The 21034-nt window shown below is 41.6% G+C and overlaps 1 protein-coding gene across 7 annotated transcripts in view; it reads left to right on the forward strand.

The window, feature by feature from the left end:
* Positions 1-21034, forward strand: part of ncam2 (neural cell adhesion molecule 2) — a 454622-nt gene that overhangs the window by 276833 nt on the left and 156755 nt on the right. For 4 of the 7 annotated variants that reach the window (XM_082525243.1, XM_082525248.1, XM_082525245.1 and 1 more), the window contains exon 2: positions 15817-15891. In XM_082525243.1, the coding sequence (XP_082381369.1) occupies positions 15817-15891 (75 nt within the window). Of the gene's footprint in view, positions 1-6528; positions 6548-7754; positions 7801-15816; positions 15892-17973; positions 18071-21034 lie in introns of those variants that run through there. The other 3 variants (XM_082525246.1, XM_082525247.1, XM_082525244.1) reach the window with 3 other exon arrangements.

Here is a 21034-nt window from a genome sequence, read left to right on the forward strand (position 1 = left end):
GAGAATTAAAGATAACATCCCTTAGAGGTGTAGCAGACAGGCACACCTCAGTGATCACTTTAGATGTTTCCTTCTTGTTTGTGCCAGAGGAGGGTTTTTTTCTTCTTTTTTTTATTCCTTTCAACCCAGAGTCTACATTAACATGAAAATCATCATCATATTTAACAAGGTGGGGATTTGGATGGTGGCTATTTGTGTTTGGTTTACGCATATTCAGAAATCCCGCATCCTATCCTCTTAAAATGTTTAGGCAGATATAGCTTTGACATGTTTGTCCAAAGTCTTTTCTTGCAGTCGCTCTTTGAGAATTTACAATTGTACTTTGGGGCGGTCTGCGCAGCTGAATTGCATATTGTCAAAGCCGAGCATCACTGGCCAGCTGAGACCAAATGACAGTTTCTATTCAAAGAACGCAGAATAGCTCCCAATTGAGGTTGAAAGCAAGAAAATGCGGGCACCTTTTTGCCAGAAGAAAAGCAGAAATGCAAATCTTTGTTTTGTGTCGTGTGAAGCTGTTCTGGAACTGTTGCTCGAGCAATGGTGGATGTTTGATTTCGATCTACAGAAGTGAACGTTTTTTATGTTAAAAATCACACTTTGTTCAACCCTTGTTCCCAATCTGCCGAACGTTCCAAAGGGGAAACGTTTTTGGGGTTCGATGAAACCTGCATCCCTTGTGCGGTGGAGGAAGCTTGTTCCGGATATGAAAAGCCAGGGTCACTTTGTGACCGACGCGGGCTAAATTTCAAGCAAGCGAGCCCCTTAATTAAGCCAACAGATGTGTTTTGTTGCAATCGGGAAGCGCTGTGATGATGCGCCTGCTTGAAAGTATGCATAAAACAATCCACACTTGTCATTAAGGTCAACACTCGCTCTGCTTGTGTTCACCCACCAAGCTTTTAATCACGTCCCGTGTGAATATTCTGATGTTCCACAAATACATAGTGTAGGTGCACTAATGAGCTGCTGTTAAAGATTCAGCTCCCGGTGTGACAAGTCTGCTAGCAACCACCCACAGTAACCACTGTATTATTCCTCTACGCCATCACCTCGTATGTGCATATCCCTTTTGTATTTTCTTTTGCGATGAAAAGTGAACCCAAGCTAACCGGTATTTTAAACTGCCGTGACTGGTTAGCTTTTAAAAAAAAAGAGAGAAAGAAGTGTTTCGAAATGACCTTATTCCCACATAAACAGCTGGCAAAGGGGAATGGCTGAACAAGGGAGTGGATTATTTCTATTTTTATTTGCCTCTGCTTCTTTCTTAGAGAGCGAGGAGAATGAGCGGAGAATGGTGGGAGAGTGGCATCAGCAGCGAGCCGCTCTCTCGCTTCATGCTTTAGTGAATCTGACGGGCAAAACGCCTACATACGTTTACTAGAGGGGTCTTCCTGCTGACAGCAGCCCAATGTAATTCTTGGTGTGTTTAGACTGCTGTTCCTTGTCGTGACACTCATCCTCTATTTGCATTTTCCTGCTTGATTGTCTCTTCTGAAACTGGCTTTCTAGCTTGTGAAATAACACACCTTAATGTGCAGGATTTGACACAATGAGCTCTATTTTTCATGTTTTGCTTTTTTCTTTTTCTTCATTGCTCATTTTTCGAGACTTCCTCCCAGTGGCCCTCCGAAATCAGATAGTGCCTCCCAGTCCTCCAGGTCTTATAACTGAATCACTCAATTGAGTCACCTCCTCCCACAGAGGCGGGACAAGCCTCCCACTGCACGTGGGTTCCCTCATCTCAGTGTACTTATACAGGGGCTGGCGTAGCAATGAGGTGAACTCAGTCGACCCTCTTCAGAAGATCAATATGTAGTGTGTGTTTGATGGCAGGGACTTTTTGAATTTCAAATAGATCTTCATGATCAAACCCTTCACCAACATATACTGGGGTCCATTATCTTGAACACCATGACGTTAGTCATGCATTTTCTATATTATTTGCAGAACATGAGAAAACGTTCCATTTTCGGGGAGGAGGGCAGCCATAGAAACATTGAGAAACACTGGTGATTGAGTGAGGCAAGTCAAAAGAGATCAGAGAGCACAGTCTTCAGTAGTGGCATGGAGAGGTGTGCTCAGAACTTAATTCTGATCTAATTGTAATTATGTAAACCTGAACCTTTCCGCGGTGGCACGGTGGTTAGCACTGTTGCCACACAGCAAGAAGGTCCTGAGTTCAATTCCACCATCAGGCCGGGGTCTTTCTGTGTGGAGTTTGCATGTTCTCCCCGTGTTTGCGTGGGTTCTCTCCGGGTACTCTGGCTTCCTCCCACCGTCCAAAGACATGCAGCTTGTGGGGATAGGTTAATTGGAAAATCCAAATTGCCACTAGGTGTGAATGTGCGAGTGAATGTGAGCGCGAATGGTTGTCTGTCCCTATGTGTTGGCCCTGCGACAGACTGGCGACCTGTCCAGGGTGTACCCCGCCTCTCGCCCTATGACAGCTGGGATAGGCTCCAGCGCCCCCCGCGACCCTGAAAAGGAGAAGTGGAAGCGAATGGATGGATGAACCTTTCCGCATCCAGCAATATTAGTGAAGTCTGAAGTTAGCCTTTGCCATCAAAAATAATACTTTTTTTAACCTTTAAATTCAATGCACTACATACTTTTGCATGCCATTGCCAAATCCCCTGAGATCCGTTGTCAAGTCATTTCTATTTACAAGCGTAAAGTGAAACCTCACGTGTGCCCAAATGTCACACAGAAACACTCCAGTCTGTCAGAAGCCAGAGCCTATTTGCTCTGACAGGACAGTGCTAACCATTGCACCAGTGTACCACCTACAATATAATTGCATGTGCCAATGAGGTTCTGTTTGTTTTGGGGAATGTTTGTGTGCATGTAGATGTGTCATTATGTCTGTAAACATTGAATTGAATTGAAAGCCTTTATTGTCATTATACATAATATAACGAAATTGGAAACAGTGCACACGTGCTTATAGCACATTATAAAAAACTACACAATAATATAACTATACACTATACGATAATAGTGTAAACATGGATTCTGATAACTTTAACTTTTAAACTTTAATTTGGTGTACAAGTAGGTCCAAGGTCTTCAAGGTCAGCCTAATGATTTAATGTTTGAAATGGACAAAAAAGCCTCATAACTTGAAGTATGATTCGTACTAGTGTGGTATTTTCATCATATTGAAAGTCCCATGTAAAGATTTAAAATATCAGATCAGATATGACCTTTGACCTCTACTTCTAGGTCAATAGAATGATGTGAAGATCAAAGCTATAATAATGCTATATAGACCTATTTAATAAAGCGATATTTCTTAATGCCATTGTTTGTATTGACAACATATAGACATATGATATGTGGAGATTCTAAATATCACATTGGACCTCTGACCTTTTCTTCAAGGTCAAATGAGGTCAAACTTTCATAAAATGTCTTTTATGAAACAGGTGCCTGCATTTTTAATGGCAACAATTATTTTATGCTGACTTTGTTATGGAGATTGCAATTACAAGCTAGAACCCTTTAAATACAAAACACTCATCTTATTTTAATGGAAAATAAAATAAACTCAATATCAAAAATGTCTTTCACATGATAATCATTACTACACTTAAACAAATGTTACTAAACAATGACATGAGTGCTACACATGTACTATAGCCCCTTAAAAACTATAATAATTATACTTAAAATTATGTCAAGTATTGCGCTACAAAATTCTTAAACATTAAAAATTTATATATAAAAAAAAAAAGAATATATGCAATATACAGTATGATTCCTTTAAAACTGAACACTGCCCAGAGACTGCCTTGGTGGAGGTTTGCGGTTGTTATTTACAATAAGTGGTGGATTCATGGATGTAGTTAGGGAGGACTGGATATTAGGAATACTGTGAGATGGAGGCAGATGATCCTCTGTGGCAACCCGTAAAGGTAAAAGTCAAAAGAAAAAGAAGAAGCAGAACTCTAATGGGATTAGAGAATTTAAGAACAGTAATGCAAGTGATTGGCTGGGTGACATACTCACAGGTTTGTCAGTGTGATTCCTGGTCCTGGTCCTTTCCATGTTAAGCCATCCTTTAGCTAAGGTCAGTTGCAATGACCTTGCGTGTGATCATATGAGAGTGAGTGGTAAATGGACTGGTACTTTCTATTTTCACTCAGCACTCAGACTATTTTCAGAGGGGGCATTCATTCATTCATACAAAGCTTTAGGCTGTGCCTTAAGCTCTCTTTACCTATCAGGCAAACTGTCAGACTTCGATAGATACATCGGGGCTAATTTGGAGTTCAGTGTCTTGCCCAAGGACGCTTAGACACACAGACCGGAGGAACCAGGAACGAAACCAGTGACCTTCCAATTAGAAGCTGACCTCCTGAGCCACATACGGTCGCCGTCGCTTGCCTCTGTGTGTATGTGTGTGAACATATGACACATTTGTAAAGTCCTCTTTAGAATCTGGGGTGTAAAACGTGTAATAGAGGAGCAGGCCATCAGCCCTGTATTGCGTTTCAGGCAAATCTGAAGTGATTAGCTAGTGACGTCACCTAAAAACGGTCCTTTTCTGTCGACTCCGAGGACGTAGTTTGGAAAGTTCTCAGCGCACATTGCAAAGCGACACTAAAGTGACAGCACTGGCATCTCATGAATATATATTTAATTAGCTTGTCTGTATGCAGAAAAAATGGTTGGTCATTATAATTGGCCTTATTAACCTGATCATTTGACTGGAACCTTTCTGTCTTGATGGATGACCTTATTAATACCTAAAAGAAAGCTGCCACATTCCTCAGAAAGAAAGAAAAAACTCACTCAAGCGACCCATTTACAGTGTCAGCGATGCTCTTCTTCTTCTTCTTCTTCTTCTACCTTTGTAGTGCAATTTTACACCTGATCAACACATCATTAGCAATCTAGGCTGGCATACAGACTGACGAGGTGACGGATTGACACCTTGATTGTACTTATCCGAGCATCAGTTTTAATTAGAAGATTTTTGATTGACACTGTTTGAGAACTTTTTGGCTTTTTTTTGGTGTAATAAAATGGAAAAACTTTTTTTTATCATGTCTGGGTAAGGTATGAATATTATCCCCAATCCCTGAAGCGCACTGATGCCACCATGTTGAGAAACAGGTTGCAGCCCGATGAGAAGAGAAAGGATAAAGGAAGGAAATAGAGGAACAGAAATGGTAGGGTGACAGAGATAAGAAAATATAAGGCTAATAGATTAGTCACAGGACTCAGGCGTGCTGAGTGAGTGGGGGATAAAAAAGAAACAAAATAGCAATGAAATGGTCAGAGCTTCTGTATAATTTCCAGTGGAGCATGATTCTGTTTTGAGAAAGGGAATGAGGATAAGGGCATTATCTTGCACCTATGCTTAAAGGCTGGCTTCCCCCCTTATGTTTCCATAAATACAAACACAATATCCAAGAAAATTGGATTTATTCTGTCACAGTGTGAGGCTGCACTTTACTGCACAATCTGGAATAGAAATCGTTTTGGTGAGGATAAGGGAGACAAAGGTCATGAGACAATACCAAGGTTGTACCAGAGCGTGTTTGTCTGAGAGGTACTTTGGGATGGCGGTGGTGTATTTTTATGTGCTGGAGATTTTATGCTCTAAACATTGGGATCTGCATGCCGACCTGCTTTTGTGTGCTTCTCGATGCACTCCGATGTCATTTGGAGAGTCTCTTTCCCCACATTTGCCATCACCTTTGACATCTAGACACTCTGATTGCAAGGTAACAATTGAAAACTCAAATTGGAGCCCTGTTGTTCGACTCCCCTTATTTCTATCATAGCTGGTGATTGCCTTGCCACTTGGGGCTCTGTGCTTTTCCTTCTGGTAACTCATCTGCCCTCTGACACAGCCTCGATTGTCTGTCTGGCTTCACGAGTTTGGTGATTGATTTGTGGAACATATGGTCCTTTAGGAATATTACTACTACATAAGGCAACTTCATACCTTCTTGTTTTGACTTTCTGTCACTTTTCCCTTCACATTTTTCTTTGGAGTGCTGTATCCAAGAGGGCATCTGGGTTTTCTGGACCAGTTGTTTTGAGAATTTGGTTAAGAAATACAGAAGAATATAATGTTTTACCAAGGTTGCTAGTTCTTTTTGAGGGGGCATTTAAGATCCTTTGACTTTCGCAGTATAATTTGCACTTGCCATTTTAATGGTACTGGCCATTATTACGAGGTTACAGAGATGTTTCACATCATCTCCGTGATCTCAAACATGATACTGCACTTGATCTACGTCAAATGCCAAATTTGATGTAGATTGTATGAGGAGTTGTTGAGATAGGCAAAGAACACCCAGCTGAAAACATGCATAATCTTTGACTGAATCATTTGTTTTCTTACTCTTAGCAAATTCATGGTTGCGGTTTGGACTGGAGGCTATCTCAGATGTCACAGGTCCAATTTCTGAAATTCGTCTCCATATGAATGACCAGTTAAGATACCAGACGTGTCTGTGGGAAGCCGCAGAGATCCAGCATGCAGACTCCACACGGAAAGACGAACCCAGGACTTTCTTGCTGGGAGGCAATGGTGCTAACCACACAACTGTGCTGCCCATTTTGATTTACTAATTACAAGATTTATAGCAAATCAGAATCTGTTATGATCCAGCCACTGCTGAAGTATCTCTGAGTTATGAGCAAGCTTCCTCTCTTGTTCGAATTCATTGTTTCCAGTGACAAAGACGTGACAAGTTGCATTTTCTATCAGAGAAGTGTAGACCTAATGAATGCAGACACCTCTTTCCTTTTGGGAGCTACACAACCTGAACATGGGAGCTGTTTGACCTGTTATCGACCTTGCCTTAGGCTCTATCATCATTAAAAGCGTTTGACAAAAACAGTTTGTCTTTCACAATCACAAAGACTACTCTGATCTAAAATATTTATGGGTCTAATAAATGCAAGTAGCTCAAGAAAGTTAGGGGGGCTAATATAAAATTATGGTAGAAGGAAGTAAAGTAATTCTGTACTTTTAAGAAATATCACTTTAATGAAATTTCATGCCAGTCCTCTTAGGGCTTTCTTTAAAAGCAATGGCATTCATTTAGCAAGTGCCCTAAGGGCAGCTTACATATTTTCTCCACTCTGATACAATGTGAGCCACAAAAACCAACATGCAATAAGACTGGAAAACAGCAAAGTTTTTAATAACAGGCAGTATGTGTATGGTGTTTACTGTAATGCTAATGGGCTTGTTAATAAGATCCAGAGGCGAACTGTAGCAACCCATATATATGAACACAAACAGTGTTTCATTCTGCCTAGTAGCCACAGGGAGATAGAGAGCCAGTGGTGGTGAAATGAGCAAAACATGCTATTATGGCCACCTGCTAGATAAGATCATCTTGCCTTTTCGTGCTAATTAGCAGAAGATTTCACATCTGTCTGAAACAACGCATCTGTGCATTTGCATGTCGCCACATAACACGTATGCATCCGTGACTGCAGAGAGAGAGTGAGTGGTCCGTCACGGCCGCCTCAGCCCAATGCGCAGCAGCTTAAGGATGGGAACCTAAATCGCAAAGCAGCCAGTGAGCAAAAAGCAGAGATACAGAGAAGGTGTGCGGGAAAGTGGTGAGATAATAGGTAGCTGTGGGTTGTGCCTGAGACTGTACACGTGGCCTGAGCCTGTATGTCGGTACGATTGGATATGGTTGGCTGAGTAGAACCGACGCTCTCCTTTTCTATCCTCTCCTCTGCAGCATGAAAGCAGGCTTGTTATGTAGAGGGACAGATACATAGAGCAGGGGACTGAGGGAGGCAGCATTGGCAGACATACAGGTATGTTTTGACAGACTTCAAAACAACTTCAGATGAATCCACAGGCAAAGTTGGCAACAAGTATTTCACAGGAGCATTGCTATATTATGCGAATTAAAGATCCAGATACTATGAAAGCGTCCTTGCTGCACTGGAGGAAATTAATCTTTGTAATAGCGTTGCATTGTAGCTCTTTTCCAGCATTCAGTGTTCCCAGTAAAAGGTTACTGCTTTGCTTTCAATCAAGTGCTTATTCATTGTCAAGGTCCTACAGCAAAAATGCTTTCACTTTCTTACATAATAAAAGGCTACCAACTGACACTAAGACAGGAGAAACTGACATGGTCACCTGTGCTGCCATAAGATTGCTGCACAGTATGGCATTAAATCTCCACTACTGCTACTCTACTGGAACACAAGTTTTCCAAGAAATATTAATGCATGTGTGTTTTGATGACTGTGGTTGACTGTGATGTTGTGCACATTGTTGTGGGTTCAGATCTGGTGACTGTCAAGGTAATTCAGCAGGTCATTCAATGTCAATGAGGGTGCCTGGTGTTCTGCTATCTATTGATATTGATATTTATATTGATATACCTTTATTAGTCCCACAAGTGGACTCAAAGCATGCCATGCCAGTAAAGCATAGCCCACAGCATAACAGAGCCACCAGATCCCCATACTGACCCATATGGAAAAGATATATATAAATCTTATAAAGTTTGTATCTGTCTTGTGTGAAACTTGTATGAAAAGCATATAAGTGTGAAAACACATATAAGATCCCTTGAAAAATTATATAATGAAACTTGTATGTTTTGGATACTTACTAAAACAATGTATGAAAGTAATGCGAAAGTGGCCACTTTCATGAGTAATCACATATAAGTTTTTTACTATTTCTTTTCCGTATGGGGAGCTAGCTTCAATTGTTAATATCTAATCAGCCAATCACATGTCAGCAACTCAGTACATTCAATCATATGGATATGTTTAAGATGACCTGCTCATGCTCCACCTGAGCATCAGTGAAGAAGAAAGGTGATTTAAGTGATTTTGAATGTGGCATATTTGCTGGTGCCAGACAGTCTGGTCTGAGTATTCTAGAAGTTTTTCGCATATAAACATTTGCAGGGTTTACAGAGAATGTTGGAAAAAAGCAAAAATATCCAGTGAGAAACATTCCTCAGGATAAAAATTATAAAGGCCAACTCCTTCAATGGTAACTTAACCACTTGTTACAATCAAGGTATACAAATGAGTACCTCTAAATGCACAGCACCTTGAACCTTGAAGTCAATGGGCTACAGTAGCAGAAGACTGCACCAGGTCTCACAATTTGCTCTCATCTTAGAACTGGAAACTAAGACTACAGTTCACACAGGATTATCAACTTGGACAATTAAAAGTTGAAGAAACACCAACTGGTCTGATAAGTCTTGATTTCTGTTGCGAGATTTGGTAGGATCACAAGTTTACATAAACAACGTGAAAGCATGGATCCATCCCCCCTTCAATCAACAGTTCAGGCTGCTAGTGGTGATGTGTTGGTGTGGAGGATATTTTCTTTGCATACTTTGGGTCCTTAATACCAACTGACATCATTAAAATGCAACAGTCTGCCAGAGAACAAAGTAGTTTGGGCGACTGTGGCTCAGGAAGTAAAGTACGCCTATCTACTGGAAGAGTATGCCAAATTATCCTTGAGAAAGATACTGAACCATGTGCATCCTTGTGAGGGTGTGCACAAATGTTAGCCAGACTGCTAACATGATTGGGGGAATGCGGCTTATAGTAAAACACTCTTTGGGTGTCCAGAGCACGACAGTGCTATATAATTAGCAGTCCGTGTATTAAACATGACAGTGAAATTACTGTAGACTAAATGGTCTCCATAGTCACCAGACTTTATTCCAGGGGTGTCAAACTCCAGGCCTCAAGGGCTGGTGTCCTGCATGTTTTAGATATCATCCTGAGCCAACACACCTGAATCAAATGATTAGTTCATTACTAGGCTTCTGGAGAACTTCAAGAAATGTTGAGGAGGTAATTTAGACATTTAAATCAGCTGTGGTGGATCAAGAACACATCTAAAACCTGCAGGGCACCGCCTGTTGAGGCCTGGAGTTTGACACCCCTGCTTTGTTCTATCCAGTAGAGCAACTTTGGTCACCTTTGACCTGTCGTGTCAACGTCTCTGTCAAGATTTATATTATATATTTTGACAGAGATGTATATATTAAGAACATGGATATTTGTTTTGTTGTTTTTTTCCTACCCAGGTTGAGGTTCAAATAATAAAAAGTGATAATGCTGTGCAGATTGTATGCACAATGACCTAATGTCACTTAATTTGGGGGGGCTGTGTCACAATAACCAATAAAAATACAGAAACAGGAGCCGAAAGTACCAAAGTAAGAGCCAGATCATAGTCTTTACTTTCATATACTCACACCATCGCTCAGTCCCGTGTGCCAGTGCTCACCTAGAGACGATGAAGCTTAAAAAAAAAACAATCTGCCTGTTTAGTGTTTTTGACGATGATTTCCTGCTGCAAACACCTTTTTTGTCGCCCTTTGTTAACGCCTTTGAAGAAGTGTGTAAGACATGCAGGTTCAGGTGAATACAAAACATTGTAAGTAGTATTTTATCTCCTTCCTTCTTTCGCTCTATCCCACTCGTGTGTCTCTCTCGCCGTCTCCGTGGTTCAAGGGAAGAAATCCCTTCAATGTCTCCACAAAATCACACACAATTAAAGCAGAGCATTTTTGCCTCGGGCCCTCGCTGCTCTGTGTGCTTAAAAAAACCTGCGTGTGCGCACACGCACACACACAATGAAGTAAAGGCCCAAACCACATATACACCCCCACGCGTTCTTATATGTACAGCCGCACAAACAAACACACAAAAGCATGTTCTCTGCGGTGCACTTATTTGGCCATGGCTTTAATGGGGCTTCTTCTTCTTTTCTTTTTTTTTTATTGAGTACAGGATTACAGAATCACATCCCTCTCTCTCACTTCCAGCTGATTGGATACTCTCCACTCTGTCAATCAAAGACTGGATTTATCCTGCTGCTAAATGCAACGGTGCGTTTAGCCCGCTTCAGTCTGCTCTAGATTTAGTCACACCAACTTAGCTGCTGGCAAGTTCCTGCACCCTGCTGTACCGCTTCCAGATGTCGCTGAATCATGTCACAAGGCCAGCTCTGTCAGCTCCTCCTCGGCTGACCTTAATCACTTCCATTGAGAAATCCAGTGATTGAGACATGAGGCAGCTTCTGTAAAACTTAACTTGTGAAATAACTTGCCCTCTCTTGTAATGAATCCTACTTTTCTTGCCGACAGCTCCTTACCTCAACACGTTTTTAATATTATGGTCTTCATGTTAACCAGGCCTTCCCATGGCATCTCCCTGTGGCTAATTAGCCTTGCATGAGCAACACAAGCACATGGCTAATTTAGCATTTATTTCTCCATCACTGTTTCTTGCACTGTACTTTACACATGCTGTTTACATGCTCAATTAAACTGTGGACTTCACCACAAAGCTTTGCTAACATGCCAGCAGCATCCCTGTGTTTAGCTGCAGTTGTAAAGCAATCCCTCTGTTTTTCTATTTGCTGTAAATGTGGTTAATATGGACGGGGGCACTCGAAGTGATTCGAGTCAACCACTTAACGGCTGAAGAACACTCACTCGTGTTCTGTATGACCCCTCGCTCTCTCAGACGCTCTCTTGGCTGAATTTTCATCCATTTTCAGTGTCTTTGCTCTGCCATATGATGACAGTTGTCTATGATTCACATGGCACTTGCAGAACTACCTCGCTGACTGACCCTCGGCAAGCACCTGTACTGAAAATCATTTAACCTTCACCCTGTACTCCTAAAGAGCTAGAGCTGTGGGTTTTTAAAAAAAAAAACAATTAAAAACAAGAAACAACTGCAAAGCATATACTGTTTTTTTGTTTTTTTGGTTTATGCTCAAAGGCTTAAAAGTTGTCTTTTCTGAAGTTCCCACATTTGTACTAGCTAGCTAGCTACCCACTCTTTGGAAAATCACCGAAAGCTTCTTTTCTTTCCAGGACTCGTGGACCTGTGATTATACCACCTGGGAGAAAATGCAACACTAGTCTTTCACTTCACTAATTTTTGGGACTTTAGATCCATTCACCCTTAATGGTGCATCTAGCTTTGCCTTTTGGACTTAAAAGAGCATTTGTGCTATGTTAGAATGCGGGAGGAAGATTGACAGTGACAGAGCTGCTTCCTGTTACATTTTATGAACATTTGTTGCACTTTTGACCACATGCAATGTCAAATTAATTTACAGTAAATGCCTTAATCACACTGTGTGCAGTGGTTAGCAATGCCACCTCACAGCAGCATAGTCTGGGTTAAAATCCTGGGTTCTCTCTGGTTATTTTAGCATGTTCCTGTAGTCCAAAGACTTACTTGAGTTAGGTTGACTGGCAATTTTAAATTTGCCAAAGGTGTGAAAGTGAGCGTGAATAGTTGTCTCTCTGTGATAGCCTTCTGATAGACTTTTGAACTATCCAGGGTGGACAGTACCTGGACAGCTGGGATAGCCTCCAACTACCCTGTGACTCTGAACTAAATAAGTGGAAGTAAATAGATAGATGGATGGTATCTGATTTACCAAATGAGAAAGATTTTCATTCTGCAACTATCGGTTGTCAGTTTTTGCTATTGCAAAAATGAGATTACCAAGTGACACAGTCATTAAAACCTGTTCTAAATGCTGAATGCATCTGACAAAATCAAGTCTTTGTACTCCCACAAACTGAATGCAAACATGTGGGCTACTGTGCTATTACAGGTATTTCTCTGTGAGATAATGAGCCGTTACAGTCACACATGAATCCAGGCTGTGAAAGCCACGTGCCCAAAGTTAGTGGAGCATTTTCTACTGTACTCAACTTTCCTGAGCTTCATGCTACATTTCAGTGCCAAGCTATGTCCAAGAAGAAAATGTTGCATTAGTGTCACATACATGGGTACCTGGGACCATTATCCTCTGCTTGCCAATACCCTCTAAATATCTTTAGGAGGGTATTGGCAAACACTATAAGTGGGAGAGGATAATTTGTTCTTAATTTTTCACAAGAAAGTTATGATTCATTTTTTAAAATTAGGTTGTATTTTTTCAGTAGCCCTCCTGAGTACTATGACCAGCCAGTTGTGTGTATTAATCTGGCAACTCTGAGGCAAACATTGTGCTTTTTCTCACCTTTGTTGCCGAGTTCAGATACCATAACTGATGCTGGAATTAATCATGTCTCATTGTTGTTAGGAAAGCTGGCGAGTCATGTATAGTATTGACCACCTCTGACACATTACAAATGGCAATCAATGGTTTTGTTTGTTGTCTTATTTTGCTTGTCTCCAAAGCTTCTCAAAGGAGCTAATAATTGGAGCTGATAATTGCTACCAGGCACATAACGTATTGACCCAAGCTCTGTAATAAGCCGGTTGAATGCAGCCGAAAAACATTCCATGCCGGAAAATTGATATAAATAGCATGTCTCTTTGTGTCCCCTCCAGGCGAGACAGTGTTGAGTAAACAAATTCTCCCATCCCATGCTATATTCCAAATCCCGTCAGCATTCTCATTAAAATGTCAATGTATAGTCACCGTGTGGACTCTATGTTGTGCATTCTAGCTCAAAAATGCCAACTGATCACTAATGTTCCCCAGGTTTGACTTAATTATATGATTCACACCTAAGATTCCAGCAGCATGGGGAGAAAAAAAAATCAGGCAATTTTTCTTTTTCCCACTGAGTTTTATGAGCGACTTATTATGTGATCAATCACATACAGCAAGAACAGACCAGAATCAATTAATAATTGAAAACCGTTAAAGTGCTAGAAGCACTGATTGGAATCTGCCTTAAGTCAAAGGCAGCTGGTGCGGAAGGGCACAGGGTTAAATAGACATGATTAATCAACCTAAGAATAGCATTTGCATCCATTTGAAACAATGCGTGTGTGTGTGTATATGTGTGTGTAGACAGTAGTGGTGTGTGTAGCTATACTCCAGACTAATTACACGTATGTTTGAAGTGTACTGTGCTTTCACATCAGGCAATTAGTGGCCAATTTAAACGTACTCACAGGTGTCACGTGGCTTTTATTTTGAGTGTCTTGTTGATGGATGTTCCCTCTGCCACAATGATGGCACAAAGTGGGCAAGTGAACTGCTCAGAGCTGAAAAACATTTTTAAAAAATTGAATTCTAGATGCTGGTGAAGCAACCAAACATGCTCAAACTTTAGCTTCTGTTATTTAGCAGTGGAGTCCAAAGTTAGTTGACACTAAGCACAAAAACTGTACTTTATACAAATTATAGCTCTGTGTGAAAGTGGTACAGTAATTGTTTCTACTTCAAACTCTGCAAGTGGAATGGACTTTCTATTGAATTCTATTGAATTTTCATTGTGCAACACCAAAAGAAAATAATCCACCCAATACGAATGAGCCCACTAAGTCTCTGAACTTCCACCATTGACTATTTGACATCGTAACAATCGAGCTGCACTGCAGAAACGATCAAATGTATTGAAAGCTGCTTCTCTACCCCCACCATGGAAATGTGGCAGTGCCTCTTTACTGCCATCTATAGGTGGCACCCAGTTATGACAGAGTTCTCCCAGTGATAGCAGCTTGAGTGTGGCGCTGCTGTTGGTTAGAGTCATTCTCCCTGGAGAAGCTGCAGCTAATCATTGCATCATTTCCTCAATTATTGACAGCCGCCCTGTTAAGTTCCCAGTGTTATAGAGAGAATTAACATCCATTAGAGTATTATTCAGCCTTCATCTGCGTGCCTGTGTGCGCCTGTGTGTTTGTATCTGTGTGGGGTTTGATTTTGATTCTAACTAGACTCGCAGCTCCAAGGGCTGAGAACGAGGAGCTGAGACATGACAGGCTCATCAAAATGTCTCACGATGCCGTGTGACTACTGCTGCGTCGAGAGGCCCTGGCCTAAAATTGACCCTGTCCCCACTGAGTTGCCAATCACCGCTCATCACATTAGACATGTAGACACACTCAGCTCCACGGTGCTGTTGAGCTGCATCTCTGCTCCTGCTTTATTTTATTATTTTTCCTCCTCCCGTTTTCCTCTGACACAGTCTCACATACTTCAGATACCTGCCTTTCACTGCAGCCTTTAAAAACTTTCACTGGATCGCCTATTGTGTGGTATTATAGTGCCACTTACAATGGACCAGCACCGACAAATGGCCTCTGATTGTACTTTGCCTCTGTCACTGCCACCCGCTGCAAGTTTTTACTGTCCTCCAGGCAGCATATTGCCCCCCCGCACAATAGTCTGGTGTATCTTAGCGAGGGTGTAAAAAGCCTTGCATGACAAGTTTTGCAAGCAAAGAAAACACCGGCATTATTGAGTTATTTGCCGATTTCTGCTCGTTTTGAGCTTTTAAAATCCCGCATTGCACTGTTGTTCAATTCATATACCATTGTCGAGAGAGATAACAGCAAATAGCATTACCTCAGGCTGAAAGGAATCCCGTTCATTGTGAGGCTGACTGACAAGCTTGTCACAAACAGCCATGTGCCTAATAGAAGGTATCAAGCCAATCTGTCTCTGAGCTTTGTGCGGCGGAATAGGCGTCTGTTGTTCTGTTGAACGGAAACTTTGAAAAGCAGTTAAAGTTGAATAAGAATATATAAACTGTTCTTTTCAGCTCTGACAATGCCTCTTATACAAGAACGAGCCAAAAACACATCTGAGGAGCGCTTTTTTTATACGGCAAGGGTTCATGCACGTAAGCCCGACACACAAGTGATGCAAACAGATAATGTAACAGAATCTCTTAAAGAGGGACAGAAACAGCCTACTTTGCTGTGGAAGGTGATGCGTTTTGGGAGCAATTTTCTATTATTATGTCTATCCAGTCAACAAATGTGAAACTTCTTTGTGTTTTGTAGTCTCACTTGCAATAACTAATCCATTATCCGCTCTTCCTCTGTCTCTCTTTTGTTCTCTTACAGCCGCCCTGCAAGTGTCTATATCCTTGAACAAAGTGGAGTTAAGTGTCGGAGAATCCAAGTTCTTCATCTGCACAGGTACACAAATGGCATGGCACCCACCCCACCTGCACGAGCTATTCTTTTTAAACTTCTCTATACTCTTTCTTTGAAACTTTTTTTCCCCTCCTTTGGCTCTTTGTGATGTCATGAGTGCAGAATGAGAGCCAATCAGAAGAAAGGTTGGCTTTAAAAGAAAACACAATCTGATATCCGTGTGTTTGTGTTAAACCTTTGTCCCTATCACTTTGATCATAGCACTGACATTCAGTGCTATGATCGCCAGACCGGTCAAACACCCCTTTTTGTTTGTGCAATGTTTTAACTAGAGATGGACTGATCCGATATTACGTATCGGTATCGGTCCGATACTGACCTAAATTACTGGATCGGATATCGGAGAAAAATAAAAAATGTAATCCGATCCATTAAATATCACGAAAGCACCTCACAAAACTTGCAACACGCCGTAACTCACCTCAGAACGTTAGCACGTCGGAGCAGTATGCATCACGTGATAGAGCGGCTGTGGCATGCGGGACCTGTCGGTGGTCTGGATAGCATTTGGAGCTTCGCTAGCAACCCGGCATTTCATCTCCGACAAAGTTATCCCCGAGAGAAGTAAAGCAAGTGTGTAAGTCCATCTCTGAATGTTTGTAAAGCATTCCTGCATTAAGCTTAACAAGCGATATATGGAGCGACTTCCTCTTCTTGCTGCTTAATGATTAACAAAGAATTTAAATGCTTACCAAATTCCTCATTGTTTTTTTCCTCAACACTCCAAAGCAACAATGTGATTGGTCAGTAGCAATGCTGATCCTAGACCGATGTTATTATGATCATTCAGGAACAATACCAACATGAGGATATCATATACACCTTAAAAGGAGAAGAGATAAAATGACTTTCACTTCACTACAGCCCAGTATCAGATAAACAAGCATTATTTTGATTTGATGATGGTGCAAAAGTCAAAGAAGTAAAAGGAGGACGTTGAAAATGACCATAAAGGGTCTCTTTTTAATATTATGCATATGTATTGTATCTGTGACTGTTTGGAGGCAACGGTGGGAGTCTTATATCATCGCTCATGAATGTCTGTTTTTCTGACAGATAACATAAAACAATCCATAACCTCCATATGGTGAGGGACTCTTCGACCCCACTGTGACTCAATCCACACGGGGTCGGGGGGGATGCTCCTGGCTTACCGTTCCTCCTTCTCATTGTCCTCTCTGAACATCATATCAACATAGCAGAAAACCCGATGGTGGGAGCCAGTGGCTCAGTGGGGTGGCGGCACACTCTGGCAGCCCAGGCCGTCCCCTGCTGACTGCCTCTTCTGCCCTGCCAACACACTCAGTGTGGAGCTAACAGCAAAGGGACTAGATACACGTACTGGGAGGAGCATCCAGGGGGCATCGAAGTCTAATACGAGCTTCGGTGGGACAGAAAAAAAACAGAAAAATAACCGAGGCGAATGGAATCAAACTGGCAAAGATTGAAAAGTTGGAGCTTTCACTGTGGAGAGCTCAGAAGTGAGAAGAATGGAAAAGGCTTTGAAAAAGAATTGTAGATGTAGGTGGGAGATAAGTTGCCACCATCTGCTGTCAAAGTGCACGGGAGGAGGTGTTTGTGTCACACGCTGCTTTCTTTTGGCCTTTTTCACCACAGGCGGCCACGCCGAGCCTGAGTTTTACCATATTCACATGCATTTCTGCCAACTGAGAAACAGTGAGAGACAAGAAAAAGAGAAAACTCAGTGAAACTGAGACCCACCCGCAAACAAGTAAAGTGACTTTTTTTTACCTTTCAGTCGCCACATAGCACCGAATGAATTAGGCCTATGTCAATATTGTGGCGAGCTCAGACAAGGAGGAGACACAATTCCGTTCGGTCTTGCTCCCCCGCCCTCTTAGCCAGGGAGCACAGCCATTTATTTACATCTGCCAGAAGAACACTGCCGCTAGCTAACTGCTCAGCGCGGCAACAGCACAGCAACAACAACAACACACAGGGCGCCCTCTGACCCCGGAAGGACACACCGTCACAGCGAGAGGGCGTCACCCGTCACTATGGTAACATAAACAAAACATAACTGTAAAAACAGAACCCCGAACAGCCCTGACCCGCTTCAATATCGATAAAAGGAAGGATCAGAAAGGGCAGAGAGGCAATTGTGTCGTATGCTGATTCACGGATTGGAGAGCAGGAATGAGTACGTTTCTCTTTAAAAAGACAAAAAGAATGTGAGTTGAAGTGATTTGTGTATTTGATGCCTGTCTTTCTTGTTCTGAAAAGTTTGCCATGAAGAACAAGCCAGAGGGTTACTGATAGACACATTCTTTATATCAAAAGATTACAACCTCTCTTTTTTCTTAAAGACATTAAAGCAAAGGTCAAAATAAGGTCAACTGTGAGTCAACGTGGTAGCCTGAAGGAAGAATCCTTTTATCATATTGGCTGAATGTCAGTGCTTTTGCATTATTCATGTCTGATCTCAAATCTTTCTTTTAAATAATTTCAGCTGAAACTTTATCAATTTCATTTATTTCAAAACGCCTCAGAAATGGCTTTTTAAACCTTTGCACACTGATACATGGCATGGCTTTGTTTCTTAGCGGCTTCTTTAGATTGTGATTTGTGGTTGGTGTGGCAGCGGAGAATAGTAGGGAAAGGGTGAGAAGGAGGCAGATGATGATCTACTGTGCTGACAGTGGGGAAGGGAGCAGCCTATAGAAGAAGGTTTCCAACTCTCCAAACAAATTTCAAGTAAAAATGATAAAGAAAACTCAGCTGCTCTGCTAAGCGTGGCTGTGTAAGTGTGCATCAATTACATTTGATTGACATGGACCAACTCCATGTTGGTCCATGAAACAGCTGTTAATGCAAACTGCACAACTTTCCCAGTCGAAGGAAATGCAGTCAGCTCGGTGGGATCCAACATGAGCACGTCATTTTTGAGAGTTCTGTTCTTACTTTTTTATTAGGAAAGTCACTTTAATTACTTTGGAATAAGATGTTATGCACTTTGACGCACCAGGTAGTGCTTAGAAACATGAAACCCAGTCTACTGTCTACAGTCATGAGCTGTGTCCTAATTCCTAGGCCACATCCTTCGAAGGACTTGGCCTTTGTGGTCTACATGGGCCGGATCCTTCGAAGACCGAGAAGGCCGGAAGGCTTTGAAATGGGACAGTCTAGCCTTCAGATTTGCATCACCAGCTCAGCCAAACCGATTTACTCAGGAACAAATAAAACAATGAAAAAGTCAAACATGTTAAACCTGAGTAGCGAAAGACCTGGGGTCTGAAAACGATGTGCTGGGAGTCCGGTGTTCTCGCCGGCTCTAGTGAGCCTCGACCTCCCAGTCAGCTATCGAGCTGGTGGGTAACAGATGTCTCCGAAAACGTCAGAGCACTTTTGCAAATATGTGATGTCTTGATGAATCGAGCAGATATTTGAAGTTTACACAGCTACATTCTCGCCTGAAAATATGCTAAAAGTTTATTTTGTGACCCAGAAAGAGTAATATTAAAACTAGATAGCTGCTGCCATTGTTGGAAACTGGAATTGGCTGGCCGTGCTATGAATTCTGGGATAGGTTGGGCCATGAAGGATACACCCGACCCATCCTTCCTTGTCGGACGCATTTGAAGCAGCCTTCGTCGCCTGGCTGTAACATAATCGGCCTTCAAATGCGCCCTCTGAAGGATGCGGTCTAGGAATTGGGACACCGCTATGGTGTTGCTGCTGGCTACAGTAATGTCTGATCCCACCACATTCCCACCTACCCGATAAAGCTCATCAGCTAAGTTTTGGATAACTTGTTGACAGAGTCAAAAGATCTGGAGCAAACCTGACTCAAGTTTGCTCCATACCTAGGGTTAGGGTTATCTATTTTAGATAATTGTGGTTTTAGGCACTCCTTCAGGGAAACTGTGAAACTGTAGATGCAGTGTCTGTGTGTGTTTGTTATGGCACAGCGGAAAACCTCGGCACTGCCTTGAGAACTTTCTTTGTCCCCACTACATTTGCCCAAGTTCCCACTGAGGCAGAGACCTGCTGGTCTTTGAAGGGTCATGGGGGCGATCTTGAAACAATGAAACAGTAAAAAACCATAAAGCCTCTTTCAGATGCATTGCTACTCTGGCACTGCTGTGCTCTGAAACCCATTATTCCCTATGGTCTGTGGCACGCATGAATGCTTTTTTACTGCATAGACCAAAGGAAGTGCAGTCCAAGTGTGCCGTCTGGGGAGCACTCACAACTGCTGTACATTTGCACAACTAAAAAATGAAGAATTACAGGACGCAGGTGCAGATTGTGCACATATATCAGAATTGGCTAGTGTGACAAAAATGTTTGGCCATGCACCCAACCTTGTAGTAAATCTTGTGCATTTCACTTTATATGTGAAAGAGCCATTTCTGGTACACCCAAAGAAGAGTTTGTTTGTTCCATCAGGTTTGGCATTCGAAACTAAAGATCCAACATATTTGCAAGATCAAATATGAAGACCCTGCTGTGCTGATCCTTTGTTAATAAGGGAGCGGCTAACATAAGCTATTGTAGATGTGAGGATTTTTATGCTATAGCAATGAGGACAGTGTTCAACAGCTGTAAGGTTTATACATCACTCAATAATAAATCCCAACATTTCTTTAATTATATTTAAAGCAGTATGACTAATATGTTTTCATGTCTTATGTAAAACAGGTTATGATTTTGTGCGATAGTTGAGGGTTTTCTCCAATAAACCAAAATGAGTGTTGGAATGCACTCTCCCTGCTCTATGAAATATTCACAAAGGGTTAACCATCCATTTATCAATGCTCAAAGTCCAATTTAGACACTTATTGTGAGGATATTTATGGCCCAGGTTAAAGTTGACTAGGATTATACACTGTAAACCCGAACAAGTTGACTGAACTTAAAACTTTTGTGGAAACTGATTACCTCAAAAGATTTAAGTACAAAAACTCATATCTTCTAAGTATGGGGTACTCAAAATTTGTATTTATTGTTAACCTAAAAATTTTAAATTATATTTTATATTTTATTAATTGAGCTTTACTCAAAGACTGTATACTTTAATTTCAATATTTTTGTGTTTCTTGTAGTTTATTATTTTGATGCAACACAATGCAATTATATTACAACCTAAACTCAAATTATCTGG

The sequence above is a fragment of the Aulonocara stuartgranti genome, assembly GCF_965226115.1.
Source record: "Aulonocara stuartgranti genome assembly, chromosome: 23".
NCBI classification, from domain to species: Eukaryota; Metazoa; Chordata; class Actinopteri; order Cichliformes; family Cichlidae; genus Aulonocara; species Aulonocara stuartgranti.